The sequence below is a fragment of the Oncorhynchus tshawytscha genome, linkage group LG06, assembly GCF_018296145.1.
Source record: "Oncorhynchus tshawytscha isolate Ot180627B linkage group LG06, Otsh_v2.0, whole genome shotgun sequence".
NCBI classification, from domain to species: domain Eukaryota; kingdom Metazoa; phylum Chordata; class Actinopteri; order Salmoniformes; family Salmonidae; genus Oncorhynchus; species Oncorhynchus tshawytscha.
Window position 1 is genome coordinate 43,557,012 of NC_056434.1, and position 22,892 is coordinate 43,579,903.

Here is a 22,892-nt window from a genome sequence, read left to right on the forward strand (position 1 = left end):
AGCTACATGTGTTTGCATGTATTGTAATCTAGACGGCAGAGCTGGGGAAACGTGCTCCTCGCTGGATTCGGGACAAGGAGGTGACAATGTGTATGAAGTGTAAAGAGCCCTTCAATGCGTTGACACGACGGAGACACCACTGTCGCGCCTGCGGATATGTGAGTGAGAAGTGTCCGTTTGACCCCCTTCTCTCTCTCCCTCAGCACCCATTATAACGTGCTTATACTAAATGCTATACTCAACCCATTTGACGGCTGGCTGTTTGGCTAGTTTACACTGTCGTTCATTCCGGATTAGACTGATGTCTTCTGTCCCTGTATCAGGTTGTGTGTTGGAAGTGCTCAGACAATAAAGTGGCCCTGGAGTACGACAGCAACAAGATTAACAAGGTGTGTAAGGACTGCTACTCCATCCTGACTGGAGAGGAGAAGGCCGAGGGCAAGAAGAAGGGCATTCTGGAGGTAAGGGGAAAAGAGAAACACATGCACAACTGCGTCTGCATATTTTATTTTATTTTTATTTAATTAGGCAAGTCAGTTAAGAACAAATTCTTACTTTCAATGACGGCCTAGGAACAGTGGGTTAACTGCCTTGTTCAGGGGCAGAACAACAGTTTTGTACCTTGTCAGCTCGGGGATTTGATCTTGCAACCGTTCGGTTACTAGTCCAATGCTCTAACCACTAGGCTACCTGCCACCCCATATCTTCTGTGTCTAAACTGCATTCCCCTGTCCCCAGATTGAGGCGGCTCAGTTCTCCGGAAGCAGTATCATTTGTGGCTTCCTGCAGCACTGTGAGAAGAACAAACCCTGGGGGAAGGTGTGGTGCGTCATCCCAGAGAAGGAGGCATTGGTTCTCTACCTCTACGGAGCCCCACAGGTCAGCCACGTCATCTGGATACTGTCAATCACAGCAACATGCTCTACCACTGTGAAGCACGGGGTATTATGAATGGTTCCTGGAGTTTTTCCCCCTCGCTCTTTGATCTGACCAGGGAAAACTCCTGGCCCAAGTTCAGATATAAATGATCTCTACCTTTTCCATCTCCTCCCCTCTCTCAGGATGTGAAGGCCCAGTCCTCTATCCCTCTGCTGGGCTACTCTGTGGAGGACAGCCCCCGGCCTGCCGACCCTCCAGCCAGCTTCCGTCTGTCCCAGTCCAAGTCTGTCCACAGCTTCGTGGCCGAAAGCGAAGAGCTGAAACAGCGCTGGCTCAAGGTGATCCGGGTGGCTGTGACTGGGGAGGTGCCAGAGTCCCAGATGCCCAACGATGCCACTGCCAACGCCACGGACACCCAAGAGACAAGCTCAGACAGCACCTAACTGTGTGGTGTGGCATTTAACAGCTGATGGCCACCAGAGACGTATGTGCATGTATGCACACACACACACTCTCATGCTACCTTCATGGACACACACAAGACAAATGTGCAAACTCAGTGCTGGATAAGCTGCCTCTCCTCCCCAGAGTGGATTCTACAAATCTTAAGCGAGGACTTGGCTTGGCTCCACCACCACCAGAGCTGTGCTGGAATGGGAAGAACACAATACAGTTTAATCATCACTAGAGCGGAGCAGGGGGGAATGGACCTCAGAACGGTCTCTACTTCCCCCTGTTCAGGGCAACCTACCTGGGGTATCTTGCACTCTGAGTACCTCAAGGTCCTTAGCCCAAAATAGTAAATAAGATAGTTTACTCAAGCCGTTTAAAGGTTCCTGTCTGTCATGCTCACGTCAGAGGGAACAGCTGGTTCTTGTCTACTTATTGTCCCCTCCCGCTTGCCCAACCATGACCAGAATAAATGAGTCAGTGAGATATCTCGCCCTGTGTCACCACCTCCACGAAGCGGGGGGCAATAAGTAGACCAGAGTGGCCCAGCCTCGATCAGATAAAATTAGGTAGTGGGGTGTCTCTACCGTCCCTGCTCAGCCCTCACTGGGGAGGCCTGCAGGCTTAACAGACCTCCTCCAGCTTCATAGATGTGGGTCTGCCGATGTGAATCAACAGGGACTGGTTAGAACTACACTGTCTATTATGAATTAGCCCTGTATATAGTGTTACTCCATTTTCATGTACAAAGAACCAATGCTCTCAATATGTTTTGATAAAGTTTGAACAGTGTTTTTGATCGAAAAACCTAACATACTTCTGACATACGAACAGCGGTTCAAAGTAAAGGGTCCTGTCCTAGGATAGTATCACAGGGAAAGTTCAGTCCTCACTTCTCCAATCAGATAGTTTCACATCACAGTAGCCAGGAGCCATGTTCTACTGGCAAGAATAGAATCCATCTAACAGAGTTCCTCTTGTACCTGGGTCAAGGTCCCAGAAAGATCTATTAGTCAGAATAGCAATCAAGAGGATCATTCTATACTTTCAATTGCTGTAACCCCATAAACTAATGGAAAGGATGCAGAAGTACTCACCCATCCAGAACGAACAGGCTTCAATCCAAACCCGCTGAGGGATAGCCTTTCCAGCCAGGCAATGCATTATGGGTACTCTGCTGTACCTGTCCCAACCTTCCTCACCTTGGAATCCAGGAGAATCCACAAACTTCTCCCAAGTCAGTGACCTCTAAAGCAACCAAATCCTGGTCAGAGTAATGTGTAGAAAAGTGTCACATTTTACTACTGCTGTGATTGACAATTTGTCAGTCATTAGAGCCTTTACTCTAATCCTGTAGGCCTTTAATATGAAGACAGACACGCTGCCATATGGCAGCATTGAGGATGAGTGAATGGTTGTACAGCTTTAATGACCTAGCCCCACAGCCCCGTTGTAGACATGTATAATATACATAGTGGGGTTCTTTGTAGCTTACCAACAGGGATGACTAGACTACTAAGGACCCAGATCTTGTCTTACATGGGGACATCACCCCACAAAGCAGCACAATCAGAAGTAAACACAATGACCAGGTGGGGAAAGACATGTATTTTTTAAACATGTATTTAAAAAGTAATTCATAGAATATGTGCATGATGGTTTAAGGAAAGTAGCACAAAAGTTAGCCCTCAAATTGCCATGTCAACTAACAGATTCACCAAGGTGTTGTCCCTCATTCAAATTGAGTGTGACTAATCTAGGACTGCAGAATTAAGTGTTGAATGGAATAGGCTAATGTGCCTATAACCTGTGTTCATACACGTTCTACTGTTCCAATCCCCTGTACAATGCACCTCTCCAATACCATTCTCTCCGTACTCACAGAATGCAGAAGAGCACACCAATCCTGTCTTAAGATCTGAATGTAAAACCAGATTGTTTGTTCACTCTCCCGATTCCCTCCTCCCCAAGGTTTGAGAATCTACGCACTTTACCATCTTATATAAAGTGTACCTTGTAAGAAAATAAAACAAGATGAAGTATTACGGAAGTATGTCACTGGTTGCTTTGTGAATATGATCCTGCTTTCACTATGACTTGTTGACCTTTACAGTTTTGGTTCTCTTTCCTACTTTCTCTGAACAAGGAGTCCCATTACAAAAGAGGAAACAAACAAATCATTACATTTTAGAAAAGTATTTTAATTTCACAATAGAAAAAAAAAAAAAAATCTATCACCAAAAGCTATGATCAAGCCAAAAAAATCTTTCATTTAACATTTCATGTCTGTTGTATGTATGGGCCGTTGAGTGTCTCAGCTCTTGGGCTGGCGGAGCAGGCCTCGGATCCTGCGTACCAGGGCCTGGATGAAGGTGTATCGGGAGCGGACCTGGCTGTATAGCCCCTCCACCTCCAGCAGCTTCCTCTGTAGAGCCTCTCCGAAGCCTGCCCCCATGTCACTCTGCAGCTGGAGATGAAGACAGAGGAGAGGAGTCAGTCTTACTGGGAACTAACTCACGAGAGACTTGCAAATGTGTCTGCCACTCAAGCTGAAAACACACTCACTAATTCCTATACATGCATCGTCACCTGTACATATTTTTTCCTAAAATCGGTGCTCTCAATCACCCTTTGTTCTAGGTACTCGGTGTAGACAGAGGCCCTGTCACGCTCCGCCCTTTATGACACAGTTGGAGGACCGCAACGTTTCAAGGGGCATACGTACAGATTATTTACAAACATGTTTCTCCCCCACTGTTAGCATAGTCCAGATAAAGTAACTCACCTGTTCCAGGTCTTGCTGGCTGACTCGGGACAAGCCCAGGGCACGTCCAAACGAGTCTGGGGAACACAGGAGAAGCACACCAGTAAGAAGGGATGTGATCAACAGAACCAGGAAAAAGGCTACCCATCATTTGTCATGATATAGATGAAAGGTTCAGATTTTGGTAGGTAAAAAACAGAAAATAATCCCCCCCAAAAGTAATCTAAACATGTCTGCTATCCCTAGGGGACCAATCTCAATCCACCCCAGAGGGTTAATTGAGCCAGTTTAGAGCTTCACCGTCAGTCAAGCGTGATCTGTAGGCGCTGGCGCCAGGCATTAGGGAGTCTTTGGGGTCAGTGGGGGTGCAGTACAACAGGTAGTACTCCAGGTGGCGCCACATCACAAATAGGCAGGTCTCAATCACATCTGAGGTGTGGTTAGGTCAAGGCATTTCTCATGCTCACCACTTATGATGGCATTTTCAAAGAAATGTTCCATTTACATGAATACAGCTCAGGGAATTGCATCAAACATTTTTCTACCACGGGTCACATCCGGTCTTCACAGAGGTCGGGAGGGCCACACTTCAAATGTTTTTTTTTAAAAATGGTCTATCCCTCACTTTTGGAATGTGATGCTTTTGACTATCTAGCTTGTGAAAAGACTAGAAATCTAGGTCCATTAGCACTTCTACAGTTTCCATTTGGATTTAGGCATTACAATTTAGATCATTTTCCCACAAAAATATATAAATTAATTCATATCTTTTTTGTTTAACTCAAACCACCCACGAGCCAGATTGAATGGGCTTGTTCGACACCCCTATCTCTAAATCAAAACCACCTTGAGATTAACCATAAACCTTTAGCTCAGTCCCTTTACCTAACTCCTGCACAGCAGTTGTCTGGGGGGTAGCTAAATGTAATTTAATCTGGATAAAATCTGGTTTAATCTGGTCTGGTTCAATTTAATATAGTAGGATACAGGAGCAGAGGGCCAGCAGCTTTGCTCTGTTGTTGATGAGCTGGACCAGGCGTCTCTTGGCCAAGAGGCTCCGCTGAACAGAGGAGATCTTCTCTACTCCACCAGTACCAGACACCAGGGCCGCGCACAGCTACACACAGGACAGAGAGACGGGGACAGAGAGACTGGTTAGGGCTGAGGCACTTCATACATCACCTTGTCAAGAGGTCGAGTGTGTGTGTTACCTCCTTGAGCTCTTCTGGGGGCAGCTGCTCCAGGCTCTGCAGCTTGCCCAGGGCTTGTCTATGGCTCTGGTGGAAGCGGAAGAAGTCCGCAGCGCTGTTCTTCAGCAGGAAGAGAACCAGACCCAGGCTGGGCACACGAGAGTACAGGGCTGATGGCAGGGCCAGGTCTGAGGCAGGGCAGGAGAGGATTTTAGTCATTCACAGACAGGGGAGATTGAGAGGAACATGTATGTGGGTGGGTGTGTGTGTGTGCGCACAATGTGTAAGTCAAGGCTCTCCAACCCTGTTCCTGGAGCACTACCATCCTGTAGGTTGTCACTCCAACCATCATCTAGTGCGCCTGATTTGTATCATTGGCTGGTTTATAAACGGAATCAGGTTAGTTACAACAAAAACCTACAGGAGGGTAGCTCTCCAGGAACATGTAGGTGTGAAGCAGGTTAGGATTTCTAGCCCACACACATACTCTGGCTGTAGGTGTCTCAAGAGGGAAGGTTGGGATAAGCAAAAAAACACAATTCCAATGAAATAGGACAAATATAACCAGCCACCAAATTATTAGGACACGCAGCGTAGCGGAAGAGAGTCTAACCTGTGTGGCCGTCTCGGCTGGCTGGTTCGTTGACCGAGGGGCTGAAGAGACAGATGCTGAACTGGGCCTGGGCTGAGCTCTGCAGTAGCAGGGTCTGGCAGTACTCCATGATGTTAGCACACACCTGGGGACAACAACAAAAAAACACTGTCATTGTTACAATAGGAGTTGGAAAGACGAAACAAACAGATCCGGAAACGGGCTACATTGATTTTCTTTTTACCATTCCTCTATCGTACCTGTTGCATGGCCACCTCCATCTCCTCCCGTCGCTCGGCAGGGTCCCCCGGGGCTGCAATCTCTGCCTGCTTCAGGAGTCGCTCCCTCTCGCTACCCGCCAGACGGCCCAGCAGAGACAGACACTGACGCTAGGGGAGAGGCATGTTGTTACACATCACAAAATACCTGATTGGATTGAGTAACCTATCAGGACTAAATAAATGTCCAGCTACTGACGCTGTGACTGAAGGTCCTGAAAAGAGAGACAGGAGCGTGAGGCAGGGTGTTAGTATCGTGCCAGTATCTACCTGAAATCTGCTAATGTGACCCTGGAACTCCGGCAGAGCTGCACTGTTCACGTCCTGTCCCTCAAGAGCTCCTACACACACACACACACACACACACACACACACACACACACACACAATCACAAAACCGGCACCATAATATCACATTAGTCCCAAACCCGGGTGTGCCCCAGCTAGGTGTTGTGACTGTCTCTGGTGTGGCTGTGTATGTACCTGGCAGGGCAGTCTTGCTGATGATGCCTGTGAGCAGGGAGAGTTCCTGCAGCGCTCCCATACTGAGCTCCTGACAGCGCAGCAGCCCTTGGATGGTGTCGGCATGGACGATCAGCCACTGGAGGACCTGTGTTGCCCCCTGCTGGTGGTGTGTGGTGGTGGACGTGAGGATGACCTGGAACAACCTGAGAGCAGGCAGTAGGATCTGTCTGTAGCGGTCCAGAGGGCTGGGGATGAACCCTGAAGGATCCCTCTGACCAAACACCCTAGAGACACACAGGGAACGGGTAAAATATGACAACTCAGATTTATACCACGATTCAGTTAAATCAATAAGGATACACACAGGGCATTCGGAATGTATTCAGACCTCTTCCCTTTTTTCACTTTGTTACATTAGACTTCTACATTTTTCAACCGATCTAATACCCAATAATAACAAAGCAAAAACTGTTTTTTAGACACGTTTGCAAATTTGTATTAAAAAAAATATATCTTATTTAACATAAGTATTTGCTATGAGATTCAAAATTGAGCTCAGGTGCATCCTGTTTCCATTGATCATCTTTGAGATTTTTCTACAACTTGAATGGAGTCCACCTGTGGTCAATTTAATTGATTGGACAATTTTGAAAGGCACACAACTGTCTATATAAAAAGGTCCCACAGTTGACAATGCATGTCAGAGCAAAAACCAAGCCATGAGGTCGAAGGAATTGTCCATAGAGCTCTGAGACAGGATTGTGTCGAGGCACAGATCTGGGAAAGGGTAGCAAAAAATGTCTGCAGCATTGAAGGTCCCCAAGAACACAGTTCTTCTTAAGACGTTTCCTAGAGCTGGCCACCCGGCCAAACTGAGCAATCGGGGGAGAAGGGCCTTGGTCAGGGAGGTGACCAAGAACCCGATGGTCACTGACAGAGCTCCTCTGTGGAGATGGGAGAACCTTCCAGAAGGACAAACATCTCTGCAGCACTCCACCAATCAGGCCTTTATGGTGGAGTGGCCAGATGGCATGACAGGCACCTAAAGGACTCTCAGACTATGAGAAACAAGACTCTCTGGTCTGATGAAACCAAGATTGAACTCTTTGGCCTGAATGCCAAGCGTCACGTCTGGAGGAAACCTGGCACCATCCATACGATGAAGCATGGTGGTGGCAGCATCATGCTGTAGGGGTGTTTTTCAGCAGCAGGGACTGGGAGACTAGTCAGGATCGAGACAAAGATGAACGGGAGCAAAGTACAGAGATCTGTGATAAAAAAACCACTCCAGAGAGCTCAGGACCCCAGACTGGGTTGAAGGTTCACCTTCCAACAGGACAACGACCCTAAGCACACAACCAAGACAATGCAGGAGTGGTTTCGGGACAAGTCTCTGGATGTCCTTGAGTGGCCCAGCCAGAGCCCGGACTTGAACCTGATCGAAGAGCTCTGGAGAGGCCTGAAAATAGCTGTGAAGTGACACTCCTCATCCAACTGAACAGAGCTTGAGAGGATCTGCAGTGAAGAATGGGAGAAATTTCCCAAATACAGGTGTGCCAAGCTTGTAGCGTTTTATGTACATGTGATGTAAGTTTCTTATACATTTGCAAACATTTCTAAAATCCAGTTTTTGCTTTGTCATTATGGGGTATTGTGTGTAGATTGAGAAAAAAAACAATTATACATTTTAGAATAAGGCTGTAATGTAACAAAACCTGGAAAAAGTAAAGGGGTCTGAATACTTTCAGAATTCACTGTATGTGATGGCTAAGAAAAAAAATTACTTTGGGAGGGACCAAAGAACAATCTGTAACTCCCTCTTTCCAGCCGTCTCACTCTCTACTTCTTCATCCCCCTCCTTACCTGTGTGAGTCACTGTCAGGCACCATGTCAAACACCTGACACTCCACCAGCTGAGCCACCAGACCACAGCGCAGCAGCTCCACGGCCCCCTGGCCTGTCTTAGCCACTCGTGTCAACAGGGCCTAACAGACAAACAAAGAACAGTGGGTCATTTAGTGTGTGTGTGTGTGTGTGTACACACTCCCTTTTGAGGGTGGGGGAGTGTATGAATATAAACCCTTTATCTCACACGTAGATGTAAAAGCTTTGGAGCAGTGAGTGCTGTAACCTTTAAGGTTAGTGTTTGTGCGCTCCCTTCCCTTTCTCACCATCTTGCTCTCGTAGATGTAGAGAGGTTTGAGCAGCGGGGGCTGGGGGCTGAGCAGGGTCTGCAGGGCTGTATCGTCTTGCCTCAGGCTCTCTACCAACACACGCAGGTAACCACTGTTACACACGTACAGCAGCCACTGGCTCTGACGGTCTATGGACAGGATCCGGTCCAGCACGGCCAGGGCAAGCATCTGACAAAGAGAGAAGCAGAGGGAGAGAATTCAGACAGGCAGGCTGGAGTTCAAGATACAGTATTGCATATCGGATTGATTGTTAATGAGAGTGTGTGTGTGTGTGTGTGTGGATTTCATACCCTGCCGATCTCATGGCCGTCACAGGCGTCCCTGCACACCACCTCCATGAGGGCTGTGCCGTAGCTCTCGATTATGGCCAGGTTCTCCCTCTGCAGCTTGGAGAAACCATCCTCAGGAGCAGTCAGACGCTCCCACATAGACTTCCCCGCTGGAGAGAGGGAGGGAAAGATGACAAAGATATGCATCTTTAGTTTGTTTGGGGTCTGAAATCTCTTCCCGCATTAACCGCACAGGTCAATCTTCTTGCTTTTATAAGTGTGAGGTAAATGGTTCACTGTGTCCATGAGAATGCTAGCTACTGCCCTCATTCAATGTCATTTTGACTACGCTAGTAGTTGTATGTGTTGGGGGCTTATCTAAGCTTCTGAAGGGGGAGCTTCAGATAGCCCAGAATAAGCTGATCAGGGTAGTATTGAAGGCGAGTCCACATACTCACATAGGCAGGTGCTGCTTTCAGGAACTCAACAGGCTGCCTGTTGAGACTAAGGTGTCCAGGATTATTTATGATTCTGCGCCCAGATATCTGACTGATTACTTTCCCCAGGTTAGAGATGCACACAACCACAACACCAGATCAGGTGTTGCTAATGTCTGCTTATACAGGGTCAGGAGTAATGCTGGGAAAGGTACATTCTTGTATACTGGAGCCTCCGAATGGAATGAGCTGCCTCTGCCAATAAAAACAATAGCCTCTCTCGGCAGCTTTAAAAAGAAGGAAGTCGTGATGTCATTGGCCTCCCCCGTTGCTTGAGGAACAATAGAGGAGCAATAGAAAACAAAAGAGGGAAGGGCCCACTTGTGTCATGTCATGATTTACCTGAACCACCTACTGAGATGTGCCTTTTGTTAAGTAAATCCGGTGTTAAATGACATAAAGGATTGCTACTCTCTGCTACTAGAAACTATATGATCATATTATGTCCCCTTCGATATAACCTCAATAATAAAAATTTGAGGTATTTATTTTTTGATTTTGAGATATGTATCTACATCTCCCTTCGATGCCATATGGTGTACAACTGTGTTGCCGAGCCATCTTGTCACATTTGACATTTTAGCCATTTAGCAGACGCTCTTATCAAGAGAGACTTACAGGAGCTAAGTTAAGTTCCTTGCTTAAGGGCAGACAGATTTTTCACCTTGTTGGGTCAGGGATTTGAACCAGCGACCTTTCGGTAACTGGCCCAATGCTCTAACCACTAGGCTATCTGCCACAAGACAACCACAATGTAAATTCCTAGACTTTACTGTGTTTAATCGTCAATGTTTCTACTCATCTACATGAAAGTCTTTTTACAGTTTTGTGTGCTTGTTTTTAAAATGGTCAAATTAATAAACTAAACAAAGGTTTGCAAACAATGACCAGAGAAAATACACACTACTACATAGCGTCCTAAAGTTACGTCCATAATTCTCCCAAGTTTTTTTGCGTCTTCCCAGCAATACTGTAGCTCAACAATACCTTGCTGCAGTGTATCTGGCTCCTCAGGTTTCTGGGCGATCTGCAGATAGTAGAGCAGAGCGCCGTACAGGTGTGCACGCAGACGCTGGAATCCACCACCCGTACAGAGGATGAAGTCAAGCAGCTTCCTCAGGATCAGGTGCAGAGCAGAGTTAGCGATGGAGGCGAAGCCCGACGATGAGCCTCCCTCCAGCCCTGCCCCCTGCTGCTGCTCCGACAGCACCGATTGGCTGAGGTGGGCGGTGAGGGTGAACACAGCCCCGGCTACTATGGGCATTAGCTCTCCTGCGGAGTCTTCTGACAACACCTGGTAGAGACAGGAGAACTTAGACCATTTTACAGAGTTGCCATCCACACACACAATCTCCCCCACACACACAGTCTTGTATAATTAACCTTGTGGGGACACAATTCAGTCCCATTCAAAATCTTATCTCCCCTAACCATAAACAGCTAACCTTAACACTAGCTCCTAACCATAAACCTAATTCTAACCCTAAACCCTTTATGTCCCCAGTTGGTCAAATTTTGTACGTTTACTATTCTTCTGGTCCCCACAAGTATAGTTAAACATGTCCACAAACACACACCTTGTCGTGCAGGTCCAGCAGCAGGTCCCTGATTATGATCTGTCTGTCGTCTGCAGGGATGAGGTCTGCAGGGCAGGCGGTGAGCAGGGTCTCCACCAGACCTCTCCATGACTGCAGCGCATGGCGCTTGGCACTCAGGCTCCGACGCACACGATTCCTCTCCACCACCTGCTGCAGGATGGAGTTCACCTCCTGGGGAGTGAGCACACAAATCAAGGGTTTGTTCAGTTAGGTGAAACAGTCAGAATGTTTCTTTCTTAATGTTATGTAACGCTTCACGCTCCTGAACAGTCTCCTGAGCATCATTTTGCAAGGAAAAGACCATACTACTATACTCTGAATAAGGCGTTTTAAACTTTTTCTTGTCCAGTGACCCCTACCATATGTTAGCAAAAATGTAATATCACATTTTATCATTGTGAATAATAGCAAATAGAAGTAGTCAAATGAATAGATTTGTTTCATTATTTTGACCACCCCACCAATTATTGGAAGTGTAAACTAACATAGTATATTAGCTAGGAAGGTATCTTGACAGCATAGAGAAAATGTTCCTGTTGTTAAACCAATTTTCTGCAATGTTATACATTTGTCCATTGAACTGAGAGAAAATGTAGCATTTTTAAAGCTAATTTCCTGAAAGCCTATGCATTTTGCCATGGCTTTTTAAATGTTATAGTTCTCTTTATTGTTAGTCCCCCCCATCCTCCTTCCCACCTCCCCAGCCACTGTGCTTCTACATCTGCATTGCTTGCTCTTTGGTGTTTTAGGCTAGGTTTCTGTTGGTGAGAAAAGGGCTTTAAATCAATTTGATCGATTGTGCTAACGATAGTTAGCATTGGCTTGTGAAACTACCTCAGACTTCCTTCATACTAGACGCAGAGGCAAAAATAGTATCCACAATAATATTCTGTTGCAGCTTGTGATAATCAAATTATTCATTTTCAGAAAAAAAATCCTAAATATTTTTTCAAAAATAACTAAAGAACACAGACCCACTGCAGTACCGCGGACCCCAGTTCAAAATTCCCTGCTCTAAATCATACTGCCAGCACTCACCTCCATCAACAGTGGCCTCTGTCCAATGGCTGCCATCCCCTGAAGGGCGTTGACCTCCGCTACCAGGACTCGATGGAGTAACTGTGGAGATGACGACATCATTAGAAAAATGACATAGTAACAAGAATGCATTGAAAACAAGGTTGTGTTTACATACGCAAACTGAAAGCCAGGCCCACCTTGACGTTGCAGACGGTGTGTCCGTGCTCGTTGACGTGCTCGCAGTTGGCGATGACCTGCTCGATCTGAGTGCGCTCAAAAAAGTCCAGCTGCAGCAGCTCTGGCACATCCTGGCTGAAGTTAATGGCATCCAGCACGCTGAGGAGCTTCCTACGCACTGATGATGTCGTCACACATGGACAGCAGATGAGTACGTCATAAAATGATACGGTACAACGAGCTAAACAGGACCAGCTCTTGACTTCCGCAACTTACAATACAATACAAAAGGGCCTATAGTGACAGATTGTAAATGGTTCACAGTTAGATACGTTGGTGTGAAGAACTAGAACTAACCTTTGGAGACGGTGTCAAAGTGCAGGAATCCACTGACAGATCTGCTCTCCTCCATGCCGGTCTCCCCATCCGCTGATTAAAGAAACAGATCAACTGTCATGCCTTCTGCTTTTCACTTTTACTCATACCCCATTTACGTCAATGAACAACAACTCATCCCAAAGAATGCAAGTTCTACAGTGTGTGTGTGTGTGTGTGTGTGTGTCGTACTGGTTACCTGCGTGCTGAGTGCGAGGCTGGTCATCCAGCAGCAGGTTGAGGAGGCGCTGGGTGTGTGAGCGCTGGCGGTTGAGTGATGTTACTCGGAGTTCGATGGCCGCTGTCTTCATGAGCCAGGACATCTGGGACAGGGCGGAGATCTCATCACCTGGGAGGGTAGAGGGAGGGACACAGGTTAGAGAGAAGAGTGTGACACCCCGAGTAGTCGCCTTCCTCTCTGTCGGCTCAGTTAAGAAGGATGACTGAGTCTTTGTAGGTGTACAAATGCCCTGGTTGGCATCTGCCGTAATACTCCCACCTATCCTGTTTTTCAGATTCAGTGCAGATGAAGGAGAGGAGACCAGGATTGGAAGTGTATTGAGATGCCAGTGAGGAGCTCACCTGGTAGGATGAAGGGCAGGTGCTGCAAGTGGGTGAACAGGAAGTCCTGGCTGGTCCTCAGGTAGCGCATGGTGGGTCCTGATGTGTCCGAGCACACACACAGCTGGTAGATCACCTGGTAACAGAGCTCAGCCAGGTGTGGGGCCTGGCTGGTGAGCACAGGTCCCGAGCGTCTCTCACTGCCTCTCTGCAGCAGACTCAGGATGGCATGCAGACAGCTCCGTGGGCACCCCAGCACACCTGATACACAGAGAAGATTTTACAACGGTAAGCTGGTGGAGTCATGAAAGCCGGGGTCGTACCAAACAGAAATAAACTGAAACGATGAGGGACTACCTGAACAAACTCCAGTTTAAATTTTTTATTTTTTTTCGTTGCAAAAACTTTTTTTTCTACCGACCTGCGTCCTGCAGGTTGGTGGAGTTGATGGGTTTCTTGACCTCGTAGCCCAGCAGGTAGAGAGCCAGGTTGGGGGTCTTCAGTTCCAGGGAGGTGATCAGCAGGTTCAGGATGTGGATCTGGGTCTCGTGGCGGATCCTCGCTTCCTTCTTCGCTGGCTCAGAGTCTGGGGGGCAGAGAGAGAGGAGAGGTGGTGAATTGGAGTGACTGAACAGATGTGCTGAGCAAAGTGACTGAATGGGCTTGGTCATTAAGAAATGCAGCGGCCATGACTGAAGCCAAATGTTGTCATGTTCGCACATGACAAGCGCCTTCCATGTTCTTCGGTTTGGCTGGCGCCTAGCTAAACTCGGCTAGGTGAACCGAACAAGTGTGCGCACATACTCCCTCAAAAGACTTTCGGCAATAGTACAGTGTGTCCATCTAGAGACGCCGTAGCCAGTATACACTTCCTCAAAATAGTCAGAATTAATCTAACTCAATAAATATAATTTTGCCGAGGTGACCTTAGTTGCTAATTTTTTCACTTAGATGTAAAATTGCGCATGAAGACCATTAATCGCCATTAATTGAATGACAACAAGCGCTTCATTGAAGAATCCCTACTGTTGACCAATCACCAACAAAGGGGCGCAGACTTCGGCTACCAAACTTCAGCTTGCCTCAAGAGAAAAATAAATAAATTGTGCACGAACAGCCGAAGAAAACCCTTACCGAAGACCAAAATGTCATCATAAGACACACTGTTCAATACTGTTTCGGATGGGTAGCATAAGGACGCCTTTCGTCACTCACCCTTCTAGGTGACCTGGTTAGACTGTTTAAGTTTTGTGTCTTGAAGTTGTCTAGGCTAGCAAACTTCTTTCACCAATTAGCTATTGTGCAACCGTGGCAAAATTAGCATTGGATAGCCTATCACTGGGGCCAGGCAATAAATTACACAATGTAAATGGAACAATATTTTCATGCTGCATCTTTCGGTTGTCACATAAAATGCTTTCAATATTTGTATATGAATTTCTATAATTTCTATAGTTTGAGGTTAAGTCAATGAAATTTGGAGCTATGGACTTTAAAAAAATATTGTCCCATGTAAATGGTGTAATTTACTGATGGTCCCCAACTATCCCCATAGGGATGTCGAATGTCAAACCAAGTAGCCAATAGGCATTACGATTGAGTCATGTGCAGCTGGGCTCCAAATTGCTGATTACTTGGGTGCTGCCAGTTGTGGGCAGGATTGAAATAAACCCAAGGAAAACTGTTACGGCACCCTTCGTTCCGTGATATACAATTTGTTCCTATAATCATCTCACAAATCTAAGTTTTGGACCAGACTGACTTTATGACCAAAATTATCCTACTTACACATTGTAGTCAATTGACATTAGAATGAACGTTTCGGACTCGTATCGATGCAACAAAGGCTGTTTTTAAAACGAGAAGGTGCTTTTCAGGGGCAGTCGGTCTTTGATGGGCAGGTTGGACATCTTTCACACTCAGAGATAAACATTGTTGATAGAAGGAGAGTGTGACTCACCGTCTCCTTTCTCTAGTCCCTCCTCAGCCCCCTCGTTGTCCAGACACTCCACGAAGCCAGCCATCAGCTTGTCACTCACAGTCTGGTCGTGTGTGAAGTCTCCCACCAGTCTGTTCTGGATGTTGGGGTAGCGGGCGATCCTCTGCAGGATCTTAGCACTCTGGAAGGCCGCCTCCGGGTTGGAACTGCTGTGGTACAAGTACCTGCCAGGGACAAGAGAGAGAGAGGGAATTCGACTATTGTTTTCATTTGACAGGGACAATGTACTTCAACTTCAAAGTCAACATTTCTGCGTATGTCCCAGATTTAGCACAACGTATCCTCGTGTGTAGTCCCTGGTGAGATAAGTGTTCCAGTACCTGGCGATGTTGACGATGTGGTCAGCCCGGCGGCTCTGGGCGCTGACGCCCTGCAGGAGCTGCTCCAGGGGAGAGACGATGAGGGAGGCCTGGCTCTCCCTCAGCAGGTCCATGAACACCACCTCTTTCTGCAGGGCCAGGTCCAGAAGACACAGGCAGTGCAACACCGCAGACTCCAGCTGCTTTTTACCTGCAAGTCGGACAGTCACAGAACCAATAGTGATGAGTGGATGTAAAGAAATGTAATCTCGAGATACCGGAAATGTGAGCCACCCAACAATGTGACCTGAGAAAATACTGGAAATATGATCAGGTCTCAACTCAAACCCAAATGTCCCCCTCCTTGTACAATGCTAACAGGGAAGTCAACAGTGTAAAAACAAAAGAAAAACAGTTCTAACAGGTGTGTGTGTACTGACCAGGGAAGAGGGAGTAGGTGTCTAGCTGACGCACGCCCTCCTCCAGCAGGCTGAGGCAGAGGGTGAGGGTGGGCGAGTCGTTGAGCAGGTGGAACATGAGGCTGTGGCCGGGGGGCTTGTGGGCCAGCACCTGCTCCCCCTGGAGCTCCACTGTTTCCTGGACAAAGTCTGAGGGCTGGGGCTCGTAGTCCCTCAGCAGCTTGTGGAACACCTCCAGAACAGCATCCGCTACCTCCCACTGATAGAGGGCATATGTGGTGGAGAGGTGATGGGAGAGAGGGGGTGGAGAGTGAGACAAACCTGAAGTAAGTATTAGTAGCAAAACACACTTCTATGCCATCTGAGAGCAAGTGCTGACATGGGTTGTAATGAATTTCACTAGCTAAATGTGATCCTCAACCACAGAAACCGGTCTTACGCAGTTCCCATCTAATGTCACCAACAAGGGACCTCAACTGTGGAGAGATTCCTGTACCTTCTCAGCAGCACGGCGATAGGCTCTGGTGGGGAAGGGAAGGAAAACGGCGTCACGCAGGAAGGTCAGGTAGGGCTGGAATCCTGGCGCACGGAGCCCCGCCCCCAGGTTGACGGGCAGGGCGCTCTCGACCAATGTGCTGATGAGCTGACAGAAGGCTCTGGTCAGAGGATACTCCTCACAGCTCGACTCAATCTCATTCAGCTCCACCTGAGAGGGACAAGGATAAAGGTTACAAACAGATACATGTGTACAAGCAAAAAACATACGCAGTGCCACACAAAAACGATGTACGCAGGCAAAATCTCACCTCAATCCCAGCAGCTTGTTTCTGTCCAGGGGCCCGCACTGTCTGAAGAATCTGGATAGAAATGACCAGAACATGAGCGTTTGGCACTTTGTAAGCAATCCTGGCAGGTCAGACAATACCAACACCTCAGATGCACTATCAATACTTATGCACGAGACATGTGTTTTTACAGATTTTCATTCCTCCTCACTATACACCGGACTTACCTGAGTGTATTCCAGTGACTGCCAGAGGGAGGCAGCTATCTCCGGAGACTTGCCAAAGGCAGCCAGGCAGAGCAGGAGCTCCCCCTTGAGGACCGGCTGCACACTGCACTGCAGCAGCCCCAGCATCACCACAGCCGGGGTCCACTGGGGGTGCTCACACAAGGCCAGGCGGGCATTCTCACTCTGAAAAACAGTGTCAAATGAGATATCACCTTGGCAAATGAAAGACTTAAGATAGCTTAATTTCAATCCCTGCTTGTGACTGTGACCCCCATGTTTGTTTTAACATGCTTTATGTGTTAATAGTCTGTTCAGATCAGTCTTCAGCAAACCACTTCATACCCAGGTAATGATGGTGCAGAGCAGCTGCAGGAAAGAGGTCAGGCCGTCCAGCTCCCTCTGTGTGATGCCCCTTATTGGCGGGAGGCGATAGTGTGTGGCATCAGCATTAGGCAGGTCTCGGCGCAGGTTCTCGTGGTACAGCATGAGGGAGTGGAAGAAGTGCTCCCAGGACACAGGGCTGCCGGTCACCTGCATGTTATCCCCTAAACAAACAGAGCCCAATGTATTATCTGGTGGTGTCCTTAAAAATCAGTGAATGAAGGCTGCATTTATCTTTAGCTAGTGAACAAGAAAGGACCTAGTACCAAGCCCTGGGGAACTCCATTAGTGAGAACATTAGACAATTGCTTTTTATCTTTACAGATTCCTACACGGCCTTGAAGGCGAGAGTGTTTAGTTACCGTGTGGGGCCCCGTTGGTCTTTAGCAGGCTGAAGCAGTAGTGGGCACACTGGGGGCCGTTGGCCAGGCCCTTCAGCATGCGCAGGTAAGGGATGTACAGGGTGGGGGGCAGCAGGTCCCCCATCTGACGCACAAATTTAGACAGCACCACCTGTGGCACAGCACACAAGCTGTTATAAAAGGTCCCATTGGAGAATAAATTATCTTTCTTTTTAATCTAGGGAGGAAGGGGGATGTGGAAGGTGATCATACCTGTTTGTGTGGGGGCCTCTGCATGGCCATGCCCAGGTAGGAGCCCTGGAGGGAGGTGTGCTGGAGGGACTCAGTGTGGCACCAGAACTCCAGAGCCAGCTCCAGCCCAAACAGGTCCTTGCTATAGAACTCTCCGATCTACAAACACACAGAAAGAAGTCAGACAAATATGCTTAGCCAATGCTACTCTGTGAAAGCAACGGTCATGTTTGCTGTTCTTTACCCCCCCCCCCCTTCCTTCTCTCCAGTGCGTCATGTTGCAATGTAAATTGCTAGCAAACGACTAGTCACTTTCACAGCATATAGCAATAAGAAAGCCCCATGTAATCCACTAGTGACAGTGAGTGTTTAGGGTGAGGTAATGAAGGCTGACCAGGATCATGAGGTGGTCCAGGTCTTTCCTCAGGGAGGACGGAGGCTCACTGCCCATCTGCAGAGACATGTGGACCAGTCTGGCGTCCTCGTCAGCACGGTTACGCAGCTGCTTCACCTGCAAGACGTCACACACCTTAAAACTTGCACATACACACTTCTGCGTAAAGGAAATAAATATCTTCACCCTGAAAAATGGAGGACTACACGATATTCAAATTCCTATCATACTCAAACACACCAATGCACAGCCACAAAGCAAAACTGGTGGCATTGCTAACCTTCATGGGCATGAGTGCCAGGAAGTCAGTGATGAGGGAATGGAGGCGGCGGGTGTAGAATTCATCATGAGTGAAGCCCTCACATCCCAGCATGCCCTCTGTCATGAAGAGGAAGACACCTCCTAGCAGGGCCTGGTCGGCCAGTGCCTCATCTGCCTCTGTAAACTCTGCCAGGGCTGAGCCCTGGGGCAGCTGGGAGAGGGCATGCAGGGCCAGGGCCCAGGCCAGCCGACACACAGCCTGCAGCCCAGGCAGCTTCCAGGGCCTCCCATCCACCAGACGACTGTGTACTGCAGACACGTACTGCTTCTCTGTCAGCAGGGGCAGGGCCTGGAGGAGGTCTGGTTTACACACACACACACACACACACACAAACCATTTTGGTGTAGTATTTACATAGAAGTAGTCTACACAATTTCAGGGTCGACATTGCTGTGTTGCAGCATGTTCAGGTAACACGGCAACAGAATACATGGCAATTCTAACCTTCTCGATCTTCTGTTCCTTGCTCCAGGAAGCTGACGTCCAGACAGTACAGCAGTGCCATGACGAGAGCCAGATTCACGCTGTCCAATGAGCCATCAGCTTCCACTGTCACCGTCTCAAGGTGGGCAACAAGGGCCAGGGTGTCATCCTTACCTAGAGGTGATTGGCAGGTCCATGCAAACAGGCAATCTGCCAGTGCCTGTCGGCACTCTTTGATGAGGTCCGATACCTGGCAGAGAAAGACAATGTGTGAACATGTGAGGGAAGAAAGACAAACCTCTTCTGTACATGATACAATTCCTCTGAGAAGGGCTTCCTCACCTCTTTCCTGTGTTTTTCGTTGCCCAGGCCTCGCTCTTTCTGCAGGCGCTCAAACTCCCGCGTTACATTGATCTCTGACACCAGCGTCAGTAGGCGTCTCGTCAGGCCCTGGCTCATCAGCTCATCTGTGAAGCGTGTGGTGAGGGCCACCAGCTCCCCACTGGGACAGAACACACACAACCAAATCAACAGAGAGCAGAGGAAAATAGTCATCTGTTGTTCAATCATCAAGGCGCAGACCAAAAAAATACTGGTCTGAACAATATTAAAGTAGGAAGTAGACAGGGAAATAGATCGTACCTTAATTCCAAGGTGAAGGTCTTGCCATGGCGGGACTGAATGAGCGAGCGCAAGGAGTTGGCCACGCAGAGCTTTCCATCCCAGTACAGCAGCACTGCAACCAGCCCCCGACTCAGACCTGGAAAGTGGGGCTGCTGGTTCTCACCTGAAAAAAATAAGTCATTTTTAGAAACAAACATCCTGCCAGTGTTTATCTCCATTGGTAAGGTGCTCATCGCTGTATATATTACCTGCCAACAGCAGCTCCAGGGCTGCCAGCTCTCCAATGTCAAAGAGGTCACTCAAGATGAAGGCCTCTGTAAGCAGCTGCTCGGGGAGGAGACGTGACCCCTGCTGGCCCTGGATGGCAATGCCCTCTGTGCTGGCTTTCCGCACCTTCTCCCTCTGCTCTGCACTCTTTGGCTAAAGAACACAAAAAGAGAAAACATCAAGCAAATCAACTTTAGCAACCCCTGCTTGGCTTGCAGATGAGTAAAACTCATTGGCGTCTCTGTAACCAGGTTTCCATCCAACCTTTTATGGGAGTAAATGTCACAACAGGCCTGATGGAAACAGCAAATTTGTTGGTAAACTTTCCAAATGTCGACAAAACTAAATACGCTAGTCAAGGTGGGATCTTGGTGTCAGTAAAATTAACTATGCGAAAAATGGCGGTGGAAACAATGAGAAAATATTGATATACATAACCATCATGTGAGAAGTACATTTGGAGTCACGCGATGATATGTTGTGGTCCTCCCACTACGACTCGGGAAAGCATGCAGTTCATTAGGCTACAGATTAAATAAGTTATGATGAACATCACAGGGTGGTGAAAGTGCACTGTGATACGCTTTACGCTCCTTTCCAATAAATATCGAGGGTCTTATTCTGGTGACATGATCGATGATGCTTGGCTGCCTTTTGACAAATAAAAATCATCTTGCTCTCCTGTCCATAATAATCTCATCATGTAGGCTATACCCGCACGGTATTTGCAAGCTGTTGGCTAGAGAGCATGTGGGCAAATTCTCTATATAATGCAAAATACGTTGTATCAAAACCATCAGTAGAGTTGAAAATGCGATGGAAAGCAATTAAGCTTTTTTTGTTTTTGTTATTCGGTACATGGGAATTTAACCACAAAGTTATTTTTATGTGCACTACATCATTACACAGCCTTTCATCCACATGTCAACTTGATGGTAATGTAACGTAACAAGCATAAAAAGACATTCGAGCGGAATCACCACATCCTGTTTTCAGGGGAAACTAAAGTTAGGTTGAAAATACTGTATCCCTGAAAACATCCGTTTTCTTCCGACCCCGCAGAGAGGGATTTGATGGAAACAGATCTTTGTTGGGGAAATGTGCATACTCTTTTTATGCAGATTTTTGAATATTTGCATAAAAATCTTGCCAATTGGATGGAAACCTAGCTTCTGACAGCATCTCACCGGGTTCTTGTAGAGTGAGAGGAAATTGGGCTTGTGTTTCTTGAGTTGAAGGTCTAGGAGGTGGACGCTCTCTGGTTGCCTCCTCCACACTGCACCCTCCACTGTGTCCCATAGCTCCTTCAGCGGCCCCCACAGACTGGCTCCTGATAGGGGGACACAAGTAAAGTCAAATCAGTCAGTGTCTTGTGTCTAGCCTATACAATGTGTTCAGAGCATTTCATAAGCCTTGTTCACATTGACAGTTTGAAGAGACTCAAATCAATTTGCTTTTTATCCTGCAGTCTGAACAACCAAAAAGAACATGGAAGTAGGTGGTTTGAAGTCAAATACAAAATCTGATTAATGGCCATTAAACTTATTGGGGCATATCTTGTTGATGTTGCTTGCTAGCTACTCTGTCAACAGTGTGACAAGAACATGTGGTAGCTAACAAGTTAGTTCATCGTTAGTTATCTAGTTGACATATGTGGCGAGCCAAAAGGGCCACGTTTTGAAAGTTGTATGATCTTATCCTTGAGGCTTTCAAAAATGTTTCTTACATTATGATTTTGAACATTCCAAACCACTGGGAAATGGCCATGGCAGGCATTGTTGTCACCTTAACTTCTGAGTGATAGAAAACACGTGCACCACCAATCAGCCTACACCAATGCGCACACCCGTCGTTCCTATGCCAACTAGAGTAGCCATGTCAGCAAATGACTGCTGTCTGAACACACACATCTGATTTAGTCACTTGCAACTTTGCTGTTCGGACAGACAGTATTCCAAAACAGATGTAAGCATTAGGGCCTGCAGTGTGAACACGAGTTTAGTCGCACATTGTTGAGACTATGAGCAAGTTAGCTAGTTAACTGGTGTGTGGGCATTTGACATTTTATTTACCTAGTTAACTACAGTAGCTAACTAACTAACTAACGTGATACGTTAGCACGTGAAACCTTTACATTTGTTTCCTGGTGAGCGACCTCTTGAAGCTAGCAATAGGCAACTAGCTAATCAGCGCTGTATTGAACTGGTAGGACGTTTGCTTCATGTCAATGCATTTGGTTGTTTCATCGAATTTTAAAAGAAACATACCCACGCATGTTATTAACGTTACAGTGACCATGGCATAGCAGTCAGCTAACTACTAGCGCTCCTGTCCTGACTGCATGAACTTGACACAGATTCCCCGTTATGTAATCAGACTGTATTTTATACAATTAAAATACCTCGTCAACAAACGTGTATTGTGATTAGTTGATAAATAACCATAAGCAACCTCTTACTCCTCTATTTTTTGAAATAACAGAAAAATAAAGCCCATACCTGAATTTACCGCCATCTGCGCCGCCATGTTAAAACAAAGATATTAGAGAAAGGTGGAGATAGGAATCAAATTGCGAAAGGAATGAAGGAACATATAACGCCCCACCCAGCAGACTGTTGACAAATCGCGTTCACGTTGTCATGCTGCGTCATAAAGGTGCTAAACTAATCGTCACGCAATCCCTTCTCGAAGTCAGGGAATGAGTCGAAAAACCTTCCTATTTTCCTCGAAAGTACGTAATGTCACGATTCCAAATTGTACGATATTACAGAGAACAGGTTAATTATCTCACATCTTGGAAAATATTTGTTATATTGTACTTCTTGTTCACGAAATTTATGCTAATGTTA

General features: G+C 47.1%; 2 protein-coding genes across 12 annotated transcripts in view; one reads left to right on the forward strand and one right to left on the reverse strand.

The window, feature by feature from the left end:
- fgd4a (FYVE, RhoGEF and PH domain containing 4a) overlaps positions 1-3,374 on the forward strand; it is a 107,201-nt gene extending 103,827 nt beyond the window's left edge. For all 11 annotated transcript variants that reach the window (XM_024423896.2, XM_024423894.2, XM_024423899.2 and 8 more), the window contains 4 exons: positions 33-158; positions 324-461; positions 739-879; positions 1,062-3,374. In XM_024423896.2, the coding sequence (XP_024279664.1) occupies positions 33-158; positions 324-461; positions 739-879; positions 1,062-1,322 (666 nt within the window). In that variant the 3' untranslated portion in view covers positions 1,323-3,374. The remainder of the gene's footprint in view (positions 1-32; positions 159-323; positions 462-738; positions 880-1,061) is intronic.
- On the reverse strand, positions 2,937-22,646 carry nup205 (nucleoporin 205). Its single transcript, XM_024423892.2, has 37 exons — positions 22,542-22,646; positions 21,231-21,373; positions 20,025-20,196; positions 19,795-19,939; positions 19,495-19,654; positions 19,174-19,402; positions 18,688-19,028; positions 18,408-18,524; positions 18,035-18,172; positions 17,783-17,933; positions 17,382-17,584; positions 17,040-17,222; positions 16,834-16,884; positions 16,524-16,733; positions 16,049-16,286; positions 15,630-15,819; positions 15,271-15,473; positions 13,732-13,896; positions 13,332-13,571; positions 12,949-13,098; positions 12,732-12,803; positions 12,395-12,552; positions 12,216-12,296; positions 11,157-11,348; positions 10,567-10,873; positions 9,104-9,252; positions 8,790-8,981; positions 8,482-8,603; positions 6,637-6,902; positions 6,424-6,494; positions 6,136-6,264; positions 5,897-6,020; positions 5,305-5,471; positions 5,081-5,210; positions 4,394-4,522; positions 4,115-4,170; positions 2,937-3,796 (listed from the first exon to the last, which is right to left on the reverse strand). Exons 1-37 carry the CDS (start codon positions 22,567-22,569, stop codon positions 3,644-3,646), a joined length of 5,955 nt encoding a protein of 1,984 aa, XP_024279660.1. The 5' UTR covers positions 22,570-22,646; the 3' UTR covers positions 2,937-3,643.
- Positions 22,647-22,892: the final 246 nt, after the last annotated feature.

Coding starts and splice junctions, on each gene's coding strand:
- nup205 (XM_024423892.2), bottom strand. CDS start 22,569: ATGGCGGCGCAGATGGCGGTAAATTCAG. Junction 19,940..20,024: donor CCTGGAGCTGCTGTTGGCAG/GTAATATATACA, acceptor TATTTTTTTCAG/GTGAGAACCAGCAGCCCCAC. Junction 18,173..18,407: donor TGGACCACCTCATGATCCTG/GTCAGCCTTCAT, acceptor GTGTGTTTGTAG/ATCGGAGAGTTCTATAGCAA.